This window comes from Onychomys torridus, chromosome 8 (genome assembly GCF_903995425.1).
Source record: "Onychomys torridus chromosome 8, mOncTor1.1, whole genome shotgun sequence".
Classification (NCBI taxonomy): Eukaryota; Metazoa; Chordata; class Mammalia; order Rodentia; family Cricetidae; genus Onychomys; species Onychomys torridus.
The window spans coordinates 61889-81624 of NC_050450.1; the positions used below are offsets into that span (position 1 = coordinate 61889).

The following is a 19736-nucleotide window of genomic DNA, read 5'->3' on the forward strand; positions in this document are numbered from 1 at the left end:
GCCACCAGGAGTGAATGAGTATTTAGTTTTTAGCACTACTGTCTTTTGTTCTCTATATTAGTTTCACCCATTGAGCACTACATGCAGCATTCAACCAATTTTCTCACCCAAAGTCCCAAAGTCTTCCACATTTGAAGAATCAAAGTAACAACCAATCAACCAACCAGACCACATCAAACAAAAAATACAAGTTTAGGCTCATCAGCAGTTGTTAATTGCACACTCTATGGTACCGTCTTCTGTATTAGTTATTTTTCTATTGCTATGATAAGAATCCAGGACCTTTGAGTTTTTAGTACCATGTATCTGAAAAACTATTGGAGAAAATGTGAAGTTACTGGATAGCATGCCACAATACTGAATGCCACTTAAGTCTGACATGAACATGGTCTTTCAAAGATGAATCATGGCAAAATTGCCAGTATTACATAAGAGCTACACAAGGAGCTACTCTTTCTTGCTCTGACATTGTGGTGGATTCCTGCTGCTGTGAATTATTCTTCAGTATGCATAATCTCAAGTCTTTCAATATTCTTTCCAGTTATGGCTCAGACATGCAGGAAGGGGATTATTCTTCTATCACATAATGCTTTGAGTGTGTAATAGAGGGCCTGTAGCGATATTACAGAGATACCTCAAGAATCCAGATACTGGCTGTTAATTATAACACTTTGTTTACTCACGAATAGATCTGTAATTGAAGTTTTCTTCATCTATAACATACACACCTGGGGTTTCTTTCTTTCTTTCTTTCTTTCTTTCTTTCTTTCTTTCTTTCTTTCTTCCTTCCTTCCTTCCTTCCTTCCTTTCTTTTTTTCTTTCTTCTTTTTCAAGACATGGTTTCTCTGTGTAGCTTTGTGCCTTTCCTGGAACTCACTTGGTAGCCCAGGCTGGCCTTGAATTCACAGAGATCCACCTGGCTCTGCCTCCTGAGAGCTGGGATTAAAGGCATGTCTAAACTAAATATGATATATGTCTAAACCAAATATGATAAAGTATTTTTAAATGCAAATGTATTAAATTTGAATCTATTCACAATTTAGAAGTGAGAAAAAGAATTTTTTTTTAATTTCCTTTATATATTGTTGTGGACCAAATTTTCAGTTTTATTTTGCCAACTGAAGGAAGAATTTTTTTCTCCTAAATCTTTCTTGACTCCCACAAATACCTCTTCCCTTTTCTAGAATTTATATTGAAGCTACATTTTATACTTGACATCTGAGGAAGCTAGAAAGGGTCATCTGATCCCCTAGAGTTGATATGAGACAAGATTCTGAGTTGCCTGATGTGTGCTGGGAATCAAACTCACATCCTCTGCAGGAACAGTAAACACTCTTAACTGCTAAAATCCACTCTTAACTCCATTCCATTAATACATTCTTACCTGAAAATGTCCACTGGTCATTCTAGAATAAAAGAGTAGTGTGTTTCTCAAACCAGTATTGATTCTCTATGCAAAAGTAAACTAGGTTGACCACTGTCTTAATTGATATTTACACAATTTTATTAAGGAACAATTCATATACCAGTTAGATTTCCAATAGGGCCATGTGATTTCCTAAATGGTCTCATTGTTGGAAGGAAGGGGACCTAGCAGTCACATCCCAGTTGGCAGGATATAGCTGTACTGGGGACTGATATGGCCAAGCACCTGCCTCCTACCCAGCTTTTCATCTGTTTTCCTTTCACTTTTAGGATTTTCTGTCCCGCCACTAGGTGGAGCCCACATCCTCTCCATGTGTAGTCTTTTCACTTCTCAGTCAGACCCAATCTGAAGTAAAAGGAAGGGCCTGTGCATCTCCAGAAAGAGGGGTATTTGCATGGAACCATTCTGTACTTAGAATCCCAGAGACAGATAAGAAGGGGTACCCAGCTATGGTCAGTTCATTGGACTCAGGAAGCTGACTTTGGGTGTCTTCACCATGAATTGGGCTCATGACATGATATTCATGCAGTGCTGGTTTCTCTCAGGGAATAAATCAGATGGTTTAGAATGGCATGTTCTTCCTAGGTAGGCAACTGTGGAAGGTATTATAGTTTCAGTAGGAAAGATAGTAGAGCTGTAGAGAAGAAAGGAGAAGGTAGGATCTCAGAAAAGAAAGGAACAGTGTGGAGGGAAGGAAAGACTTCAAAACTAAAATTGAGTGGATGGAGGACTTAGCTATGACTGTGGAATGAGTCCAGCTGTAGAGAGCAGGAGCAAAGGTTGAAGACAGGGAGCTGAAGAAGGTATTCTCAGTACCTCTTGGCAGTGGTAGAATTCATTTTAGAGTGACAGTGTTACAGAGACAAAGGCCTTTCCCTGAATTGTCCACTCTGATAAATTCAACTGTGTGTTGAGTGTATGATAAGAGATGGTCTGCAGAAGTCTTTTGGCTTGAGGGGGAAATTATATTGAGTGAGCACCATGAAGGTATCTACGCAGTGGGTAACCTGTCAAAGGTGGGGTCACTTCCTCAGCCAGGATCTCCACAGAGGAGGAGGGAGGTTGCTGTCAGTTTATAAAGGAATGAAGAGACACAGCTGCAGCACCTGCCACAAACCCAGACAATGGAAGTGGCTGCTGCCTGCCTAGGGAAGATGCACCCACTCTCTCTAGTTCTGAGTTACAGGAAGGTGAGAGGGAATAATAGAAACTAAACTTGTTCCACAAACCACTCCCTGGTTCTTAGGAAAGCTACATTTGTATAAGTATTTATAGAAAAAGCTAGATCACAGAAAAGCACTTCATTTTGGGTGGCAAAAAAACTAAATAAAAAATGGTAAGTCTAGGTAAAATACAAGTCTACATACCTACTGACACAAATGAATCACTTATGGATGAAAAAGAGCTCACTTTTTTATTTGATATGCTACCAACAAGAATTACTTGGGGGATTGGGGATTTAGCTCAGTGGTAGAGCACTTGCCTAGCAAGCACAAGGCCCTGGGTTCGATCCTTAGCTCAAAAAAAAAAAAAAAGAATTACTTAGGGGTCCAGCCCCTTGATAGCTCTCTCTCAGGATCTGGGAAGAATCAACAACCAGCTGATAAATCTAATCTTAAAGACAGTGAATCAATCTATGCACCCATGCTCTTTCCTTCATCAACTTTATTCCTCTGCCACAATAAATCTGCTCCATCCTCTTGGGGATTCAGTCTATATCTCACCAAAACAGCAACATTCTTTTGTTTACAATACAATACAAGACTTGCAAGGTCCCCATAAGAGCCTTCCTGGTCAACTTCATTTGCAACCCAAAGGGGGAGTGAATAGAGGTGGAGTCAGTTAAGGGCTGGAATAAATCAGAAAAGGAATTTTTGTGCTGGAAATATATTCTTATAAGTAGTTAGGTGAAATGTTACAAGTCCATCATAAATGTGCTCAAACTATAATCTTACAGGTGGTTAGAGAAAGAAATCAATACATCACTAGAATAAAACTGCCTTATTTTTCTACGCCACCATTTTTGGCAGGGCAGGGGAAGAGTACTCAATAGCTAGGTAGCTTGTCACACAGGTTGAAGCACCTAGTATGAAGAAAACCTTTTTGTTCTAAGAAGTTATTCTAGGGCTGTGTGATGAGGGGATATCTGAGCTTGATTTGCACAAGAAAGGAAGAAAGCTATGCACCTACAACACAGGTGCTTGGCCTAGGAGACAGACTGTGTCTCCATAATGATGCTTATCTTAATTCAAGGGCGTCAGGCATTCTGGCTGGCTATTCTGTCTGTTGTTTGTCCCTTGATTGCTTTGTTTGGAGCTGGCCCTATCTTTGGATACTAGCTAAGGTGATATTTGCAGAAGGCAGATATCCAATTCAAATGCTAAAAAGGAAGCTGGGAACCTGGAAGCAGAAAGCCTTTCTGAGGGGTCCTCAGAAAATGGAGGGTTATTATTTTTCCAGTTATATAAATCAGAGGAGGAAAAGGGCCAGTATTGGAGAGCGGGCATGTCACCCCCGGCCCCATCATTGACCGTTCCCCCAATGGGGCGCAAAGGCAGTGTGATAGCCAGGGGTACCTCATCCGTGGGTCTTGCTCTCCTCTGGCGGGTTCCCTGTGCTTGACCCGACGGAGAGACCAAGACAGACTTGGGCCCAGTCTCTGCCGGAGGTCGTGGTTCGGGCCAATAGGGAGGCGGTCGTGGCGGTGGTGGGCAGTCTAAGACAAATGAAATGAGGTCATTCTGGGATTCAGGTAAGGGGGGTTGAGGAGGTGATGGAGTCAGTAATGGAGTCGATTGGTAAGGTTTTGTCATGAGAATCGGAGCAGAAGTGACTGAAGGTGTTCTAGGAGCAGTCAGGAAGGGTCGGACCCACTTAGGAGGGTCAGTCACCAGATTTTCCCATACCCAAATGTAGGCCTGCTGGTCCAGGTGTCCATGTGAACCTGGAATGAAAATCTTTTGTTTGACTGCCCTGATTATATTAAGGTCAAAAGTACCATCTACTGGCCACCCGACTCTGTAGGTGGGCCATTCAGACGAACAGAAAGTCTGCCACTTTCCTTTCCTCACCCGAACCACCAGGTTCAACGTGCAGTCCGTCACTGCCGACCAATGAGAGAGGGTTAGGGACAAAGGGGTGGAGGCAGACTTGGCGGCCGACTGTCACATTCCAAACAAGTAGAAACAGACACAGAAGGACACAAAAATAGAGACACAACACACAAACAAGACAAGCCGGCAAAATGGTAGGGAAAATGAAGCCAAAAGATTGTCTATTGGCCCGGGCCATCTGAAAAATCTCCTAGACAAAAGGGAATCAGACGGGGCCCCTGTCCCAGGGTCCCCACACTCCAGAGCATCCTCCAGAGCTGCAGCCTGTGGGTTCAGGACACGTCTGTCCCCCACCATCGAAGGGTCCTCACGGGTCGCTTGACTCACCACCATCCTTACCAATCTCGGTGGGACCTCCAAATGTTAGGGTCGGCGTACAAAACAGAGAGCTTCACTCTGATATTGGGTCACAAATGAAGCTTTATTTTAGCACGAGCTCGTGGGACACCAGCGCGAGGAGTAGCTGGTGACCCCGAGTTTAAGGCTCACAGGCCTTTTATGAGGCAGTTCTACCAGGGCAGGGGAGTGGGGTCACCCAGAGTGCAGACACCTAGACGCCAGATGTCTCTGTGGTCTTTCTCAGAGTCTCGGTAGGTAAACGAATTCCAAGCTTATCTAGCAAGGGGTTATTTGGCAAGCATTCTTCTCAAGCAATTTATCTTGCAAACACAACCGCAGGGGTTATTTGGCAAGCATCCTGTTAGCATAGCATGATAGGCTAACTTTTCTGATATGGGGCGTGGGGGCAGAGTGCAGTATTTTCCACTGAATCTGCAATTAACAGAGCTAGTGGGGGGAGGGCCTTGTTTCCCTTACAATGGCCTTTTCAAAAGCTAATGAAGTGAAAATACTAAACCATTAAAATGCTTTTCCTCAGAGTAAGCTAATGAAGAATATGTTTCATGAAAGAACAGCTATGTTCTTGACTCCTTCGAATCGTAGCAGTTTGGGTAAAAATATTGGGCTGATGAAAATCTATCAGAAACATCAGCATGGTTAAAGAGCACATGGCAAATGCAGCTTAAAAAATTAAGAAGGGGAAAAATTGTATCAGAGTTAGGTGATGAGTATAAAAAGCAACTAAATCAATTTTTGTAATATCAAGGCTCCATCTTGTAGTCTGTGGATAGAAGGAATATAAAGAGGTTTCCAGACTGCTGAGGAGTTTGAGACAATTGTAACTAAGTTTCAGCAATGTTTTCAGACCTGCTGAAAGCTGAAGGTCTGGAACCTGACTCCAATGTAGACAACTATCTTCTCATGTTGGGAAATTGACTGTTGAGTTGCCAGCTAAGCAATTCAGAAACAGAATATTCCTTACAAGATTTTTCTTTTCTCTTTTCTTTCTTTTTGGGTTTGCTGTACACTGATGTACCTCTTAATAGAGTTGTTATGGAACATCTGAAATGCATAGCAACAGAAGTCATTAAGCTCCAAGTTAAGAGAGAGCCATTGAAGAATTGCTCCTGTTTCAATCTATAAGGAACTTTCAGAATATCAAAGCTGTCTATAAGCTCTGAACTTTGGAAATGATTTGCGTACTTTGTCTAGTTAAGAGAATCTTTCTAATAGAGATAGTGACAGTAAGAGTAAGAAATAGAAAATTACTCTGTCTTGTTAGAAAATATTAAATCTCTAAGTTTTAAGAAATCTTTAGGTGTTTGCTAACTTAGCTATATGCTTAAGAATATAAGCTTGCAAGAAGTAACTAAGACAGTCTTAAGACAAGTAGTAATAAGCTTGTAAGAAGTAAAGATGCTAGGTGTTAAATAAAAATATAAGAAGTAAATAAGTAAAGATGCTAGTTGTAAATGTAAATTTAAATAAGAAGTATATGCTAATGGTAGCCCTATAGAGAATTTGCTTAACAGTTCTTATGAATATGTGTGTAAAATAGATCTATAGAATTTCTTTAAGACGTAAAAAATGGCCAAAATGTAAGTTTAAGTAAGAAGTATAGATAAGTAGATATTAATATGTTATATGTGAGTTTGTAAAAATAAAGTATAAATGTTGAGTATGAGTTTATGCTTAAGCATATATTATATATGAGTTTGTACAGTGTAAAAGTTAAGTGTTAGTCTATTCTTAATGTATATGGTGAAAGAACCTGAGACACAGAAGACAGTGTCCTAGTACACTGCAAAGGAAGCAGTCTGCGTGGTTTTCAAAAGCTCCAGAAGCTGCTAAGAAGCTAAGAATGGTGGACACGAGAACCAGCACAACAAGGCATCTACAGCTGAGATCCATGGAGAATCAATGCAACCCAGAAAAACCTGAGCTAACAGCAAAAACAGTGCAGTTTAAAATATTACTATAACTAAAAAGGTCTCTGGCTTGAGAATGAAAGTTGCAGAGACTCTTATTTGAACTAAAATTGTTAACTGCAAAAATGTTTGGTTGTAAAATGCTTCTTCATATTTGGAAGTGGAAGTCTGATACCAGAATTTATTTTTTTGAACTTTTTGAACTTTTTGAACTTAAAAAAAATGAGATAAAACTACAAAAAGGTTTTTGTTATGGATTTCTTCATATTTGGAAGGCTGGTACCAGAATTTATTATTTAAATTTTGGGACTTAAGAAATGAACAACAGTGATTTCATTGCTATGGGATAATTTGAATTTACTTATAGTGATGACCTAGGAACTCTTTTCTGGAATTATTTGTGTTGAAAATGAAACTGTTTAAATGAAGAAATTTATTGTTTCTACCTAGACTCAAGATGCAGTTTTGTGTATGTATATATGCTTTATTAACTGATTCATGAATATTTTGTGTTAAAAATGGAACTGTTTTATGGAACTGTTCATGTGAAAATGGAATTACTTGTGGAACTGCTTTTGTGTTACAAATGAAACTGTGTAAATGGAAAAGTTTGGGTTTTCTAACTAGGCTTGAGATTTTGTTTTAAAAAAAATTATAAAGAAAAGGGAGTAATAATATTCCTTAGAGTATTTAATTTAAATAATATTTTCTTATTTGAGTGGATTAATGTTATGTTTTGTTAGTAAGAAATGCAAATGGGTATATTAAGATTACTTAGGGTTGGGGATTTAGCTCAGTGGTAGAGCACTTGCCTAGCAAGCACAAGGCCCTGGGTTTGAGCCTCAGCTCTGGCAAAAAAAAAAAATATATTTTAAAGTGTAAAGAGTTTTATTATGAAACTGCTTTTAGATGTTTTGCTAAAAGTTTTCAAAGTATTAATGGTTAGATTGAGAATATTGCTTTTCAATATGAGTTTGTAGGAATTGTCTGTTTGGATTTTTCTAACTAGGTTTGAGATTTTGTTTAAAAAATTATAAAGAAAAGGAGGAGTTATGAGTAAATTAAGGTTGAATGTATGTTTGTAGAAATATGTTAACCTACTGATTAATAATTATATTATTAACAAGTAATTATTAATACTTAAGTTTGATGTGAAAACAGAAGTCTTTCTTTCAGAAGTTTTTCCTATGTTGTTAGCAAGAACATTCAAATGGCTCTATTAAGAGTTAAAGTTGAGCAAAGTGTCCCTGTGTAAGCCCAAGGTTCCAAACAGCCAGCTCATGCACTAAGGACAGGTCCTGGTCCCACAGCCTGGGTGCCTCCCAAACAGTACAAGCTATTCAATTGTCTCACTTATGCTCAGCCTGGAAGGAGGGGACTGGACCTGCCTGTACTGAATCCACCAGGTTTAAATGAATCCCCAGGGGAGTCTTGGCCCTGGCGGGGATGAGAATGGAGGGGAGGGGCTGGGGGGGAAAGTGGGGGTGGGGCGGGAGTGGGGAGGAAAGGGTAACCCATGGCTGATGTGTAAAATTAAAACACAAATATAATAATAATAATAATAATAATAATAATAATAATAAAACCTTTTCTAAAAAAGAAGAAAAATTATAGAGTATTTAAATAAATAAGGAAATGTGTTTTTAAAAAAGAGTTAAAGTTGGAAGACTGAGAAAATTGATAACTATATATAGCACCATTTATGTTAATTCAAATGGTACTGTTAAGAGTTTGCTTTGAGATTAAGATTGAGAGAATTGTAACTATGTATAGCAATATTTATGTTAACCTGTTAATGGTAATGATGAAGCTAAGGGATTCTTTAGGTTTGTGAATTGCATTAAGAGTTTTTGGTTTAGAAAGGACTTGATGCAGCTAAAGACCGATATCTTTTTGGACCCAATCAAAAAAAAAATACCATCTTTATTATCCTCTACTCCAATACTGGGAAGTGTAACAGCTATGGAGATTACAGTGAGCTCTTAATATTGAGGTTTTTATTTATATATTAAGAAAGGGGGACCTGTGGGAGTCCATTTTCAGGTTCCTTGTGGCTTTACCCAGCAGGACCACATAGAAAGATGATTGGACCACAGGCCTGAGTGCAGGTGTCTGAAATGGTCTGCACTTATCTGTTCTCGGGGAGAGGTCTTTTGCTCAACTCCTTGGCATTTCTATAAATACCCTAGAGCAGAGACAGTCAGGGCTTGTAGGAATAGGCTCAACTCTTGAGGCTATCCTGTATTTTCTATCTGTTTATCTCGATATTCTAAATCCTTCTAACTAGTATTTTCTGCTGCTTTCACTTAAGAAAACTATGGAGAACTGTGAGGTTGGTGGGTAAACACCCCACAGATCTCAATGTCCCTTGCTCATAGAATCCCTCCTCTCTCTCTCATTGGTTGGACTCCTGGAGCTTGGCCTGGCACCCAGCCATGGGTCCCTAAATCTGCTTCCATCAGTCACTGGATGAGGACTCTATGGCAACAGGGTATTCAGCCATCTGATCATTGGAGTAGACCAGTTCAGGCACCCTCTCAACTATTGCCAGTAGTCTAAGGTGGGGTCATCCTTACAAATTCCTGGGAAGTTCCTTAGCATTCCATTTCTCCCTATTCCCATGATATCTTCATTTATCATGGTATCTCTTTCCTTTCTTTCCCACTCTGTCTCTGTTCCAGCTCAAACCTCCCATTCCCCTATGTTCTCATACCCCATCCCTTGCCATCCATTAGCCCCTTTTACCCACAGATTGCTCATGTAGATCTCATCCATTTCTCCTTCACTGGGTGATTCTTACATCCTTCCTAGGGTCATCCCTGCTAGCTAACCCCCCTGGAGATGTGGGTTGCAGTCTGGTTATCCTTTGCTTTAAATCTAGTATCCACATATGAGTGAGTACATACCATGTTTGTCCTTCTGAGTCTGGGTCACCTCACTCTGGATATTTTCTAGTTCCATCCATTTGCCTACAAATTTCATGATGTCATTGTTTTCCTCTGTTGAATAATATTCCATTGAGTATATGTACCACATTTTCTTAATCCATTCTTCAGTTGAGGGGCATCTAGGTTGTTTACAAGTACTGGCTATTACAAATAATGCTGCTATGAACATAGTTGAGCATGTGTCCTTGTGGTATGATTGAACATTCCTTGGGTATATACTCAAGAGTGGTATAGCTGAGTCTTGAGGAAGATTGATTCCCTATTTTGTGAGAAACCATCACACTTATTTCCAAAGTGTCTATACATGTTTGCATTCCCACCAACAGTGGAGGAGTGTTCCCCTCACTTCACATCCTCTCCAACATAAGCTGTCTTCAGCTTTTTGATCTTAGCCATTCTGACAGGTATAAGATGATATCTCAGAGTTGTTTTGAATTGTATTTCCCTGATGACTAAGGATGTTGAGCAATTCCTTAAATGTGTTTTGGCCATTTCAGATTTTTCTGTTGAGAATTCTCTGTTTAGTTCTGTATCCCACTTTTTAATTTGATTGTTAGGTATTTTAATGTCTAGTTTCTTGAGTTCTTTATATATTTTGGAGATCAGCCCACTGTCAGATGTGGAGTTGGTGAAGATATTTTCCCATTCTGTAGGTTGTTATGTTGTCTTAATGACCATATCCTTTACCCTACAAAACTTTCTCAGTTTCCAAAGGTCCCATTTATTAATTGTTGCTCTTTCTGTCTGTGCTACTAGTGTAATATTTAGGAAGCGGTCTCCAGTGCCAATACATTCAAGACTACTTCCTACTTTCTCTTCTATCAAGTACAGTGTAACTGGATTTATGATGAGGTCTTTGATCCACTTGGACTTTCGACAGATATGGATCTATTTGAAATCTTCTACATGTTGACATCCAGTTATATCAGCACCATTTTCTAAAGATGCTTTATTTTTTCTATTGATTAGTTTTGACTTCTTTGTCAATAATCAGGTGTTCATACATATGTGGATTAATGTCAGGGTCTTCAATTCAATTCCATTGGAAAGAAAGAGAATTACAGACCAATTTCCCTCATGAACATTGATGCGAAATACTCGATAAAATACTGTCAAACCAAATACAAGAACACATCAAAAAAAAAAAAATTATCCACCATGATCAAGTAGGCTTTCGTCCCAGGGATGCAAGGATGGTTCAACATGCAAAAATCAGTCAATGTAACACACTGTATAAACAAACTGAAAGGAAAAAAAAACCACATGATCATCTCATTAGATGCTGAAAAAGCCTTTGACAAAATCCAACACCCCTTCATGATAAAAGTCTTAGAGAGATCATGAATACAAGGAACATACCTAAACGTAATAAAAAGCCAATAGCCAACATCAAATTAAATGGAGAAAAATTCAAAGTGATTCCACTAAAATCAGGAACAAGACAAGGCTGTCCACTCTCCTCATATTTATTCAATGTGGCACTTGAAGTTCTAGGTAGAGCAATAAGACAACAAAAGAAGATCAAGAGGATAAAAATAGGAAAAGAGGAAATCAAACTTTTACTATTTGCAGACAATATGATATTTACATAGGTGACCCCAAAAATTCTACCAGGGAACTCCTACAACTGATAAACTCCTTTAGTAATATGGTGGGATACAAGATTAACTCAAAAAAAAAATCAGTAGCCCTCCTATATACAAATGATAAACAGACTGAGAAAGAAATCAGAGAAACATTATCCTTTATAATAGCCACAAATAATATAAAATACCTTTGGGTAACTCTAACTAAGAAAGTGAAGGACCTATATGACAAGAACTTTAAGTTTCTGAAGAAAGAAATTGAAGATGTCAGAAAATGGAAAGATCTCCCATGCTCATGGATAAGTAGGAATAACATAGTAAACATGGCAATCTTACCAAAAGCAATCTACAGATTCAATGCAATCCCCATCAAATTTCCAACTCAATTCTTCATAGATTTGAAAAGATCAATACTCAACTTCATATATAAAAACAAAAAACCCAGGATAGCTAAAAGGATCCTATACAATAAAGCAACCTCTGGAGGCATCATGATCTTTGACTTCAAACTCTACTATAGAGCTATAGTAATAAAGACAGCTTGCAGTTCTTATTCTTATAATTTTTAGTTTTGCTTTTTAGTTATGATTGTGGCTGAGCTTACTAGGAACAAAACTGATAATTTTCTAAACATTTCTATAAAGAAATTAAGCCTCTCTGCAGTCATTCATAGGAACCAGTTTCTCTGGTCATCCCTGACTATCTGTACAGTCATTCTGAGTAAGCAGGAGGAACTCACTAAGGTTAATGACTCTTGCTGATTTAACTATCCTAAAAAAGAGATAAATACATTCCAAAGAACTTAAGAACTTGGTAAACAATTTCTTAAAATATGACACTCAAACGTATAGGTACACACAAGGAAAGGGTAAAGGAAATGAAAGTTCAGACATCTCTCTGGTGCCAGGACATGAATTGTTAGTTATCTTTTCAGTTAAAACTCCGAGTTCCCTTGGGAGTAAAAAGTACACATAGAAGCTTCCAGGAAGAAGAGAAACTGGTCTCAGCAGTTAAAGACTGGTAATCACTGCCATTTTGAAAGTTTATAAACAATAGTATTATAACTATTGTCCACAAAAAAGTGATATACAGATTATTTATAAGTTGATTTAAACCTGAAAATTAAATCCTAGGTATGGTATCATACACTCAGTTGATTATAAAAATACAAAAGTATCACATTGTTAAGAACAAACCATAGGCTTGAATCTCTTTTTTTGTAACCACATTTTGCTGCCAGCTAGAGCACAGTATGAATAAAATGTGCCTGGCTAGATATAATCATTTGACTCAGCAATATAAAATTTAATGTTATGAGTTAAAAGTCAATAACATCAAGGGAGTGGAGAAGAAGAAAGTAAACTAAAATGAGTAAATGTCAATAATTCTTGGAAAATGATTAAAGAGAAATTTATTGCAATTGCTCATGCTTGAATGCATTACAACTTGTATAAATAAAAACAGGTTGAGTTATTCAATGCCATCTGAAATAAAATTGGTGGTCAGACTCAATTTTCACCTACTTCACACCTGTGGCTCACAAGCCCACTAGAGCTGGAATCTGACACAATAGCAGTAGTTTCTATCATTTTGGAGGTCTCTTGGACCAGTCAGTCACCAACAACTCAACTGATGTTTTTCATTGATGCAATTGGGTGGTTTCAGCCAATCTACAGGTCCAAGGGATTCGTATTCCCACTATGTGAAGTCACTTCACTAAAAAAATATATATTTCTATGTATTTTTAAGTGAGCATATAAAATAGGTTTTGCTCTTGATCTCAAACACCCTTAGTGTTATGTCCCTTTTCCTCTCCCTATGCTACTCTCCCTTTTCTTCCCTCTCACTGTGTATTTCTCCCTCCCCTTCCCTCGCTCTGTGGAGTACTTCCTTCCTCTCCCCTAGTCAAGACCCCACCTTTAGTTTTCCCTTCATAGCACCCGTTTTCTGCTATTTCTCTCACAGAAGCTACATCTCCTTCCACGGTGCTCTCTTTCTACTTTCCTGGCTTTCATGATTATTCAAGGTTTTACATTCAAACCAAGAAGATTCGGTTCTAGAATCTACAAATAAGTGGAAAGAGATGGCATTTGTCTTTCTGCACTTGGGTGACATAACTAAATATAACCTTTCCCAGTTCTACCAATTCATTTGCAAATTTCATTTTTCTTTACAGTTGAATAGAACTGTACACATTTCCAACATCCATTAACCAGCTGAATAATAGCTGGGCTGCTTCCATTTCTTAGCTATTGTGTCTACAATGGTTGAAGGGACTTGAATGAATAAGTACATCTGTAATGGGAAATTATGTATTTTCCACATATGCTAAGGAGTAATATGGCTCAGTCATATAGTATTTCTCTTCTAAGCCCTTTGGGGAATTTTCCACACTGATTGCCAGAGTGTCTGCTACACTTTGCAAGCTCACCAACACTAGGTGAATATTCTCCTCCCCTTCATCTTTACCAGCATTTGTTGTCAACTATACTGTAGGTGTGAGGGGTGTTTTGATATTTTGATTCTTTTTTTCTCTATTATTTGGTGAAAACATGGAACAAAATTTCTGAATGAACTGTTTTATTAACTTTTTCTTTTGTAGTATACAAATATTCTAAGTTAATGAAAACACAGAACTTATTTTTTTTTATCATAAGCTAGAATTTATGCCTTACTTCCCCATCTGCCTGTATCACTGTGAGACACACTATTTTCCGAGATGGAGCAGTAATAGTCAGCCTCATCCTCTGATTGTAGCTCAGAGATGTGCAAATTTGCAGCATTTTGAGAGGCATCTTTAGATCCAGAGACTCTATTGGTGACTCCAGGCCCCAGCTGCATGTTTGAGTCTGAGTAGTAGCGCAGGAAAACCGAGGAGAGCTCCCTGCACCTGCTGGTCCAGTAAATGTTTTTACCAGCAACACTGATGCCACTCCTCAGGGTGAAGGTGAGTCGGGCTGTTGATCCAAGAGCCTCAGAGATGGAGGGCAGTTGTGTCGGTATAGACTGAGAAAAGGAACCTGCAAAAGAGGACAGCACAGGGAAGAGCAGGGCTGAGGTAGGACATCTTGGGAACCTGAACCTAAAAGGACTCACTGAGTTTAGGAGTCTTCCCCATTACTCTTAGGCCTGTCCCTACCTGTACAGAAAGATAGAATCATAAAGCTGAGAGGAGTCCAAGTCATGACATGCACAGCACAGCTTCTTCTTAGACCAGGGTCTTCTCTCTGGGCTGTCTCAGTATCTCCTCTCCAGGGACCTCTCAGAAGAGGGATTAGTCATGCAAATGAGTTCTCATAGCTCCTCCTAGTGATTGATTCAGTGTGAGTTCCTGAAACAGCAAACCAGGTGAAGTAATATATATAAAGCAGGTAGAAACACACCAAGGACTGTGGGCAAAGACCACTTTCAGATCCACAGTAGGACAGTAGGTCATCACAAAAAGTGGAGGATTCAGTCATTGGGCCCCATTTCTGTTAGGGTTACCACATATAGGTATCTGTCCTCCAGAAACTCCAGAGAGAGACTCAGTATACTCCTTTAAGTCCCAAAGCAACCAACACCTTTCACAATTGTTCAATATATCAGTTCTTCTGTGCTTTCTTCACCTTATACTTTAGACACATGAAAGTAAAACTACATGGAGCATGGTGATGTGTTCTAGTGGAGCCATTACTGATATATTTCTCTGATGAATGTGGATAGGCAGGGAGGTCACACAGCAGTCAACCCAGGACAGCTTGTGAACCACTCAGGGGCTAAAAAAGGGAGAGGAAGGCCCTTGATGGATGAACATTCCATTTTTGGTTGTGGAATTATTTAAACAAATGAGGTTGCTTATGTCTGACTGGGCAAACACTTCAAAAACTTGAAGATGAGTGGGCACTTAGTAAGAGACATCAAAGGACTGAGAAAGCAGAAGTTCAGTATTGATGGAAGTGAATGGACAGAGAAGGTTTGTTTTACAAAGAAAGAAAGACAAGAAAGGTGAGAAGTTAGTATTTATTATAGGACTGCTTCTTACTGACTAGAGGGGCAGCTAAGTAGATATGAGGGATGGATGTCTGACTTTTGTTTTTCATCATTGTATGCAAGAGACAATAGAACTGATTTTGATGCTCAAGGTGTAGGTAAGTCAGCAAAGTTAGCAGAGATGCAGAGGGCAGGAAGGTGGACTGGGAAAGGTTACTTGCAGTAAATAGGTACTAACAGATGACAGGTGAGGTGCTGTGGGAAAGTGTTGAGTGATCTGTGCATAAGAGCAGATATAGCCAGGGTGACACCAGAGCTCTTAGGCCGGTCTCCACCCCTGCAATGAGAAAGAAGCAGTTCAAGAGAGAATAAGTGGACCCAGACCCTGGTCTCCACAGGGAGTCTAGGTTGCCCTCAGGCCTCCTTTCCCACCTCCTCAGAGAAGTGGCTGTTCCCTCAGTCATGTCTCCACTGTGACTGAGAAGAATCTGTGAGCCCTACTGTGGGGCTCAGCTCATATGACAGCCTGGGGCAGAGATAGTTAGGCTTTCAGGAGAGGGAGAGTGTTGGGGAGTGTCACTAGCTAAGTTAGTATCACTAGTTAGTATCACTAGCTAAGACTGAGCTCCTTTCTCCCTGAACTCTGACTGGCCAGAATGATACTACTGCTGAGTCTCCTCAGTGAGCACAGGCTGAGCCCTGAGTAAGTGGAAGTGGTATCATACCACAGTCTCACAGCACTCCCTGTTAGCCAAAGAATCCTTAATAATCATAGTCCTGAGATCTCAGAATCCAGCTGGATTCCACTACTCACCAGATCACTGTCTGAACCCACATAACCAAACTCTGATTTCTAAATCTGAAATGGACACCATCCAGAAAAAAAATCTTTGACACCATCACAAAAATATACAGAAATAATGAAGTGGTAACTCTCCCACAGAAAAATGGCAAATATCAGATGACTTCATTGGTACATGCTTTAACATGTTAATATATATTTTTGGTTTCCTCACGGCACTCATTATTAAAGAAATATCTTCCAGTTACTATCAAATAAATTAACTTTACTACAATCTCCACTTTTTGGCCTTTACAAGAGTGAAACTTACTTTACACCTCTGAACTTCCCATGTTCATATGTGCCAGAATAAAGTCCAGTCCTTCCCATGCATGATCAGCTAGTCATTTGTATGTTTCCTGAACTTACTTCCAGTGTCTATATCTTTATTCATTGGATGTAGAAATTCCAAAAACCATTACTCTTTCTTCTCTAATACTACCCCCTCACATACACATCCTATCACTTTGTCTCAACTAGCAACACCAGAGACACACTCTCTCTCTGGAAATACACTTGCAGTCCTGAGTAAGGAATCAGGTAGGCAAGCTTTATCTCCTTCCCATCCAACAGTACTATTTCCCCCCAGTTGTATCTTCCTCTTTATAGCAGGCCACCTGTTCTCACCTCTCCTTTTTCCCTGTCCCCATTCCTTTGAGAGTAAACAAATCTTCTCTTGCAACATACTCTGCTGTGGATACTGCTCTGTATGCTGTGAATATGTTGCTCTGATTTGGTTGATAAATAAAATGCTGATTGGCTAGTAGCCAGACAGGAAGCATAGCATAGGCAGGATAAGCAAAGAGGAGAACTCTGGGAACAGGAAGGGTGAGTCAGGAGTCTCCAGCCAGACACAAAGGAAGTAAGATGTGAATGTAGAACTGAGAAAAGGTACCGAGCCATGTGGCTAAACATAAATAAGAATTATGTGTTAATTTAAGTGTATGAGCTGGTCAGTGGTAAGCTTGAGCTATTTGCCATACAGTTTGCAAATAATATAAGCCTCTATGTGTTTACTTGGGTCCAAGCAGCTGTGGGACTGGCAGGTGAGAGAGATTTGTCCTGCCCACCAACAGGCTGGGACACAGGAAACCTACTAGCTACAATACTCCTGATTCCATCCCTTTGTCTCAGCCACCTGCACCAGAGACAGTCTGTCACTGCAACTTCACTGGCCATGCTGGCCAGGGAAGCAAGTAGGCAATCTTCACTTTCCTTCCTGTCTTCCATTTTCAAATACCCAGCCTCATGCCCAGCCAATTTATCAGACCAACCCTGAGGAGGCACCTGACTTCACCCTCTTCCCCCATTTCCTGGGTACTCTATAGATCCAGCTAGTAGACCCAGTTTTCCTCCCTCCCTGTGTACCCTCTCAGCCCCTTGCTAATTTAATCCATCCCATTCTGTATTGCAAGCTCCCAATACCTAGAAACAATTTCTAGCTGGGACCACTGTAGGGAAAAGGTGCTGGCTAAAGAAACCACCCTGACCCTGGAGCCTATAACTAGGGAAAGATAGCTCAGATCAGGGCAGAAAGAAGCACAGATTGGCTCTGTCAGATCAGAGCCATCTCTACCCCTAGCCAACTTACTTGTGAAACCAACCAATCACAGAGCAGGACAGTAGAAACCTTGGCCCCCAAGTCAACCCCTGGTTGACTGACTCCACCCGCAAGACATCCTATGTAAACCAACCTGCCTGGTCAGTTAAAAAAGGCTGTTCTCTCTACCCTGGTAAATGCAGCTACTCTCCTGGACTCCTCCTTCCTAAATAAATCTCTTTCTCAAGAGTTTTGGGTATGAAAAATCTTCATCCACTGGCATAAAGAGGATCCTTGCTGAGATGTCCCCTAGTGGACAAAGCAAGGGAGAGCTGAAAGAGCAAAGTAATAAGGCGCTAAACAGAATATCTTTGCTGAGATGTCCTTCAGTGGACACAGAAAGGGAGAGCTGAAAAAGTAACACTTTTCTCCAGAGCCAGAGGAGATGGCTACATTTTCTGCAGGGGGGTTCCACTTATGCAGAGTGAAGCAAAAGAAGCAACATCTTAGGCCAGAGCATCAGAGTTCTGCTAGGAAGCCCACTTAAGTGAGGGCTGAGCAAAACTCAGCTGTAGTGGCTCACCAGGAGAGGAGCAGGATTGCTATATCCTTCAGGGAAACAATCCCCCATCACACTAAGTATACCCTGACTTTCCCAAACCATCAGGATACCCTTCCTTGATGAGGCAGTTCAGGCCTGACTTTCCCTAGAAGTCAAAAAATTTCCCTTCCAGGGCTGAACTGTCTCCTTGCAGTTCCAGTTGTGAGAGCTGTGATAAACAGCTCCAGGTGTCTGGGACACTTCCAGGGCAGAGCTGTTGTTCTGAGCAGCTCAAGATGTCCCAGATATCTCACCCTCCAGGGCTGAACTGTCTCCTTGCAGTTTCAGCTGTCAGAGCTGTGCTAAGCAGCTCAAGGGGTTGCCTGACTCCCCAGATAGTCAGGACACCTTTCCCCAGAGTTGCAAAACTCACAGTTTGGTGCTGAAAACTAGGACCAAACCCACAGAGTTGCAACAAATTTACTTACAACCACCAGTGGCCACACCTGGCAGAGACTCAGAGGACTCCCTACAAGGCAACCTACAGCTACCACACACCTTCCAAATATCAGGGGAGGACAAAAGAAACTAAGGAATGAAAAGCCTACTCAATAGAAACAAGACCAGATATCAACTTCTAGAAGTGCTATCCTCCTAAACCCAGATGCCTAGATGCCAACATAAAGACACAATCAAAATAGTCATGACACTGTGTCCCCACTAGAGCTCAGTAACACAACTACACTGGTTCCTGAGAAAGGCAATAGTGCTGAAGAAAACAATAAATCCTTGGAGGAAATCATGAAAAAGCAAGGGAGACAATCCAAGACCTGAAGAGGGAAATAGAAAAAATGAAGAAGACACTAGCACAAGGAATGTTGGAAATAGAAAATATTAGTAAACGAACAGAAACATCAGAGGCAAGTATAACCAACAGAATGCAAGAGATGGAAGAGAGGATCTCTGGTGTTGAAGATACAGTAGAAGAAATAGATTCATCAGTCAAAGAAAACACTAAAACCAACAAAGTCATGACCCAAAACATCCAAGAAATTTGGGACACCATGAAAAGACCAAACCTACAAATAATAGGAATAGAGGAAGGAGAAGAATACTAACTCAAAGGCACAGAAAATATATTTAACAAGATCATAGAAGAAAACTTTCCCAACTTAAAGAAGGAAATGCCTATGAAGATACAAGAAGCCTATAGAACACCAAACAGACTAGACCCCCAAAAAAAGTACCCTCGGCACATAATAATTAAACTATTAAACATACAGAATAAAGAAAGAATATTAAGGGCAGCAAAGGAAAAAGGCCAAGTGACTTATAAAGAAAAACCCATCAGGATAACACCCGATTTATCAATGGAGACTTTGAAAGCCAGAAGGACCTGGACAGATATAATGCAGACACTAAGAGACCATGGATGCCAGCCTAGACTAATATACCCAGCAAAATTTTCAATCATCATAGATGGAGTGAACAAGACCTTCCAA

General features: G+C 40.0%; 1 gene segment (V, D, J or C); it reads right to left on the bottom strand.

Annotated features, from left to right (window-relative positions):
* Positions 1 to 14004: 14004 nt before the first annotated feature.
* Positions 14005 to 19736, bottom strand: part of LOC118590224 — a 29593-nt gene continuing 23861 nt past the window's right edge. Inside the window, 1 exon segment of the V gene segment in view lies at positions 14005 to 14360. Within this exon segment, the coding sequence occupies positions 14005 to 14360 (356 nt within the window).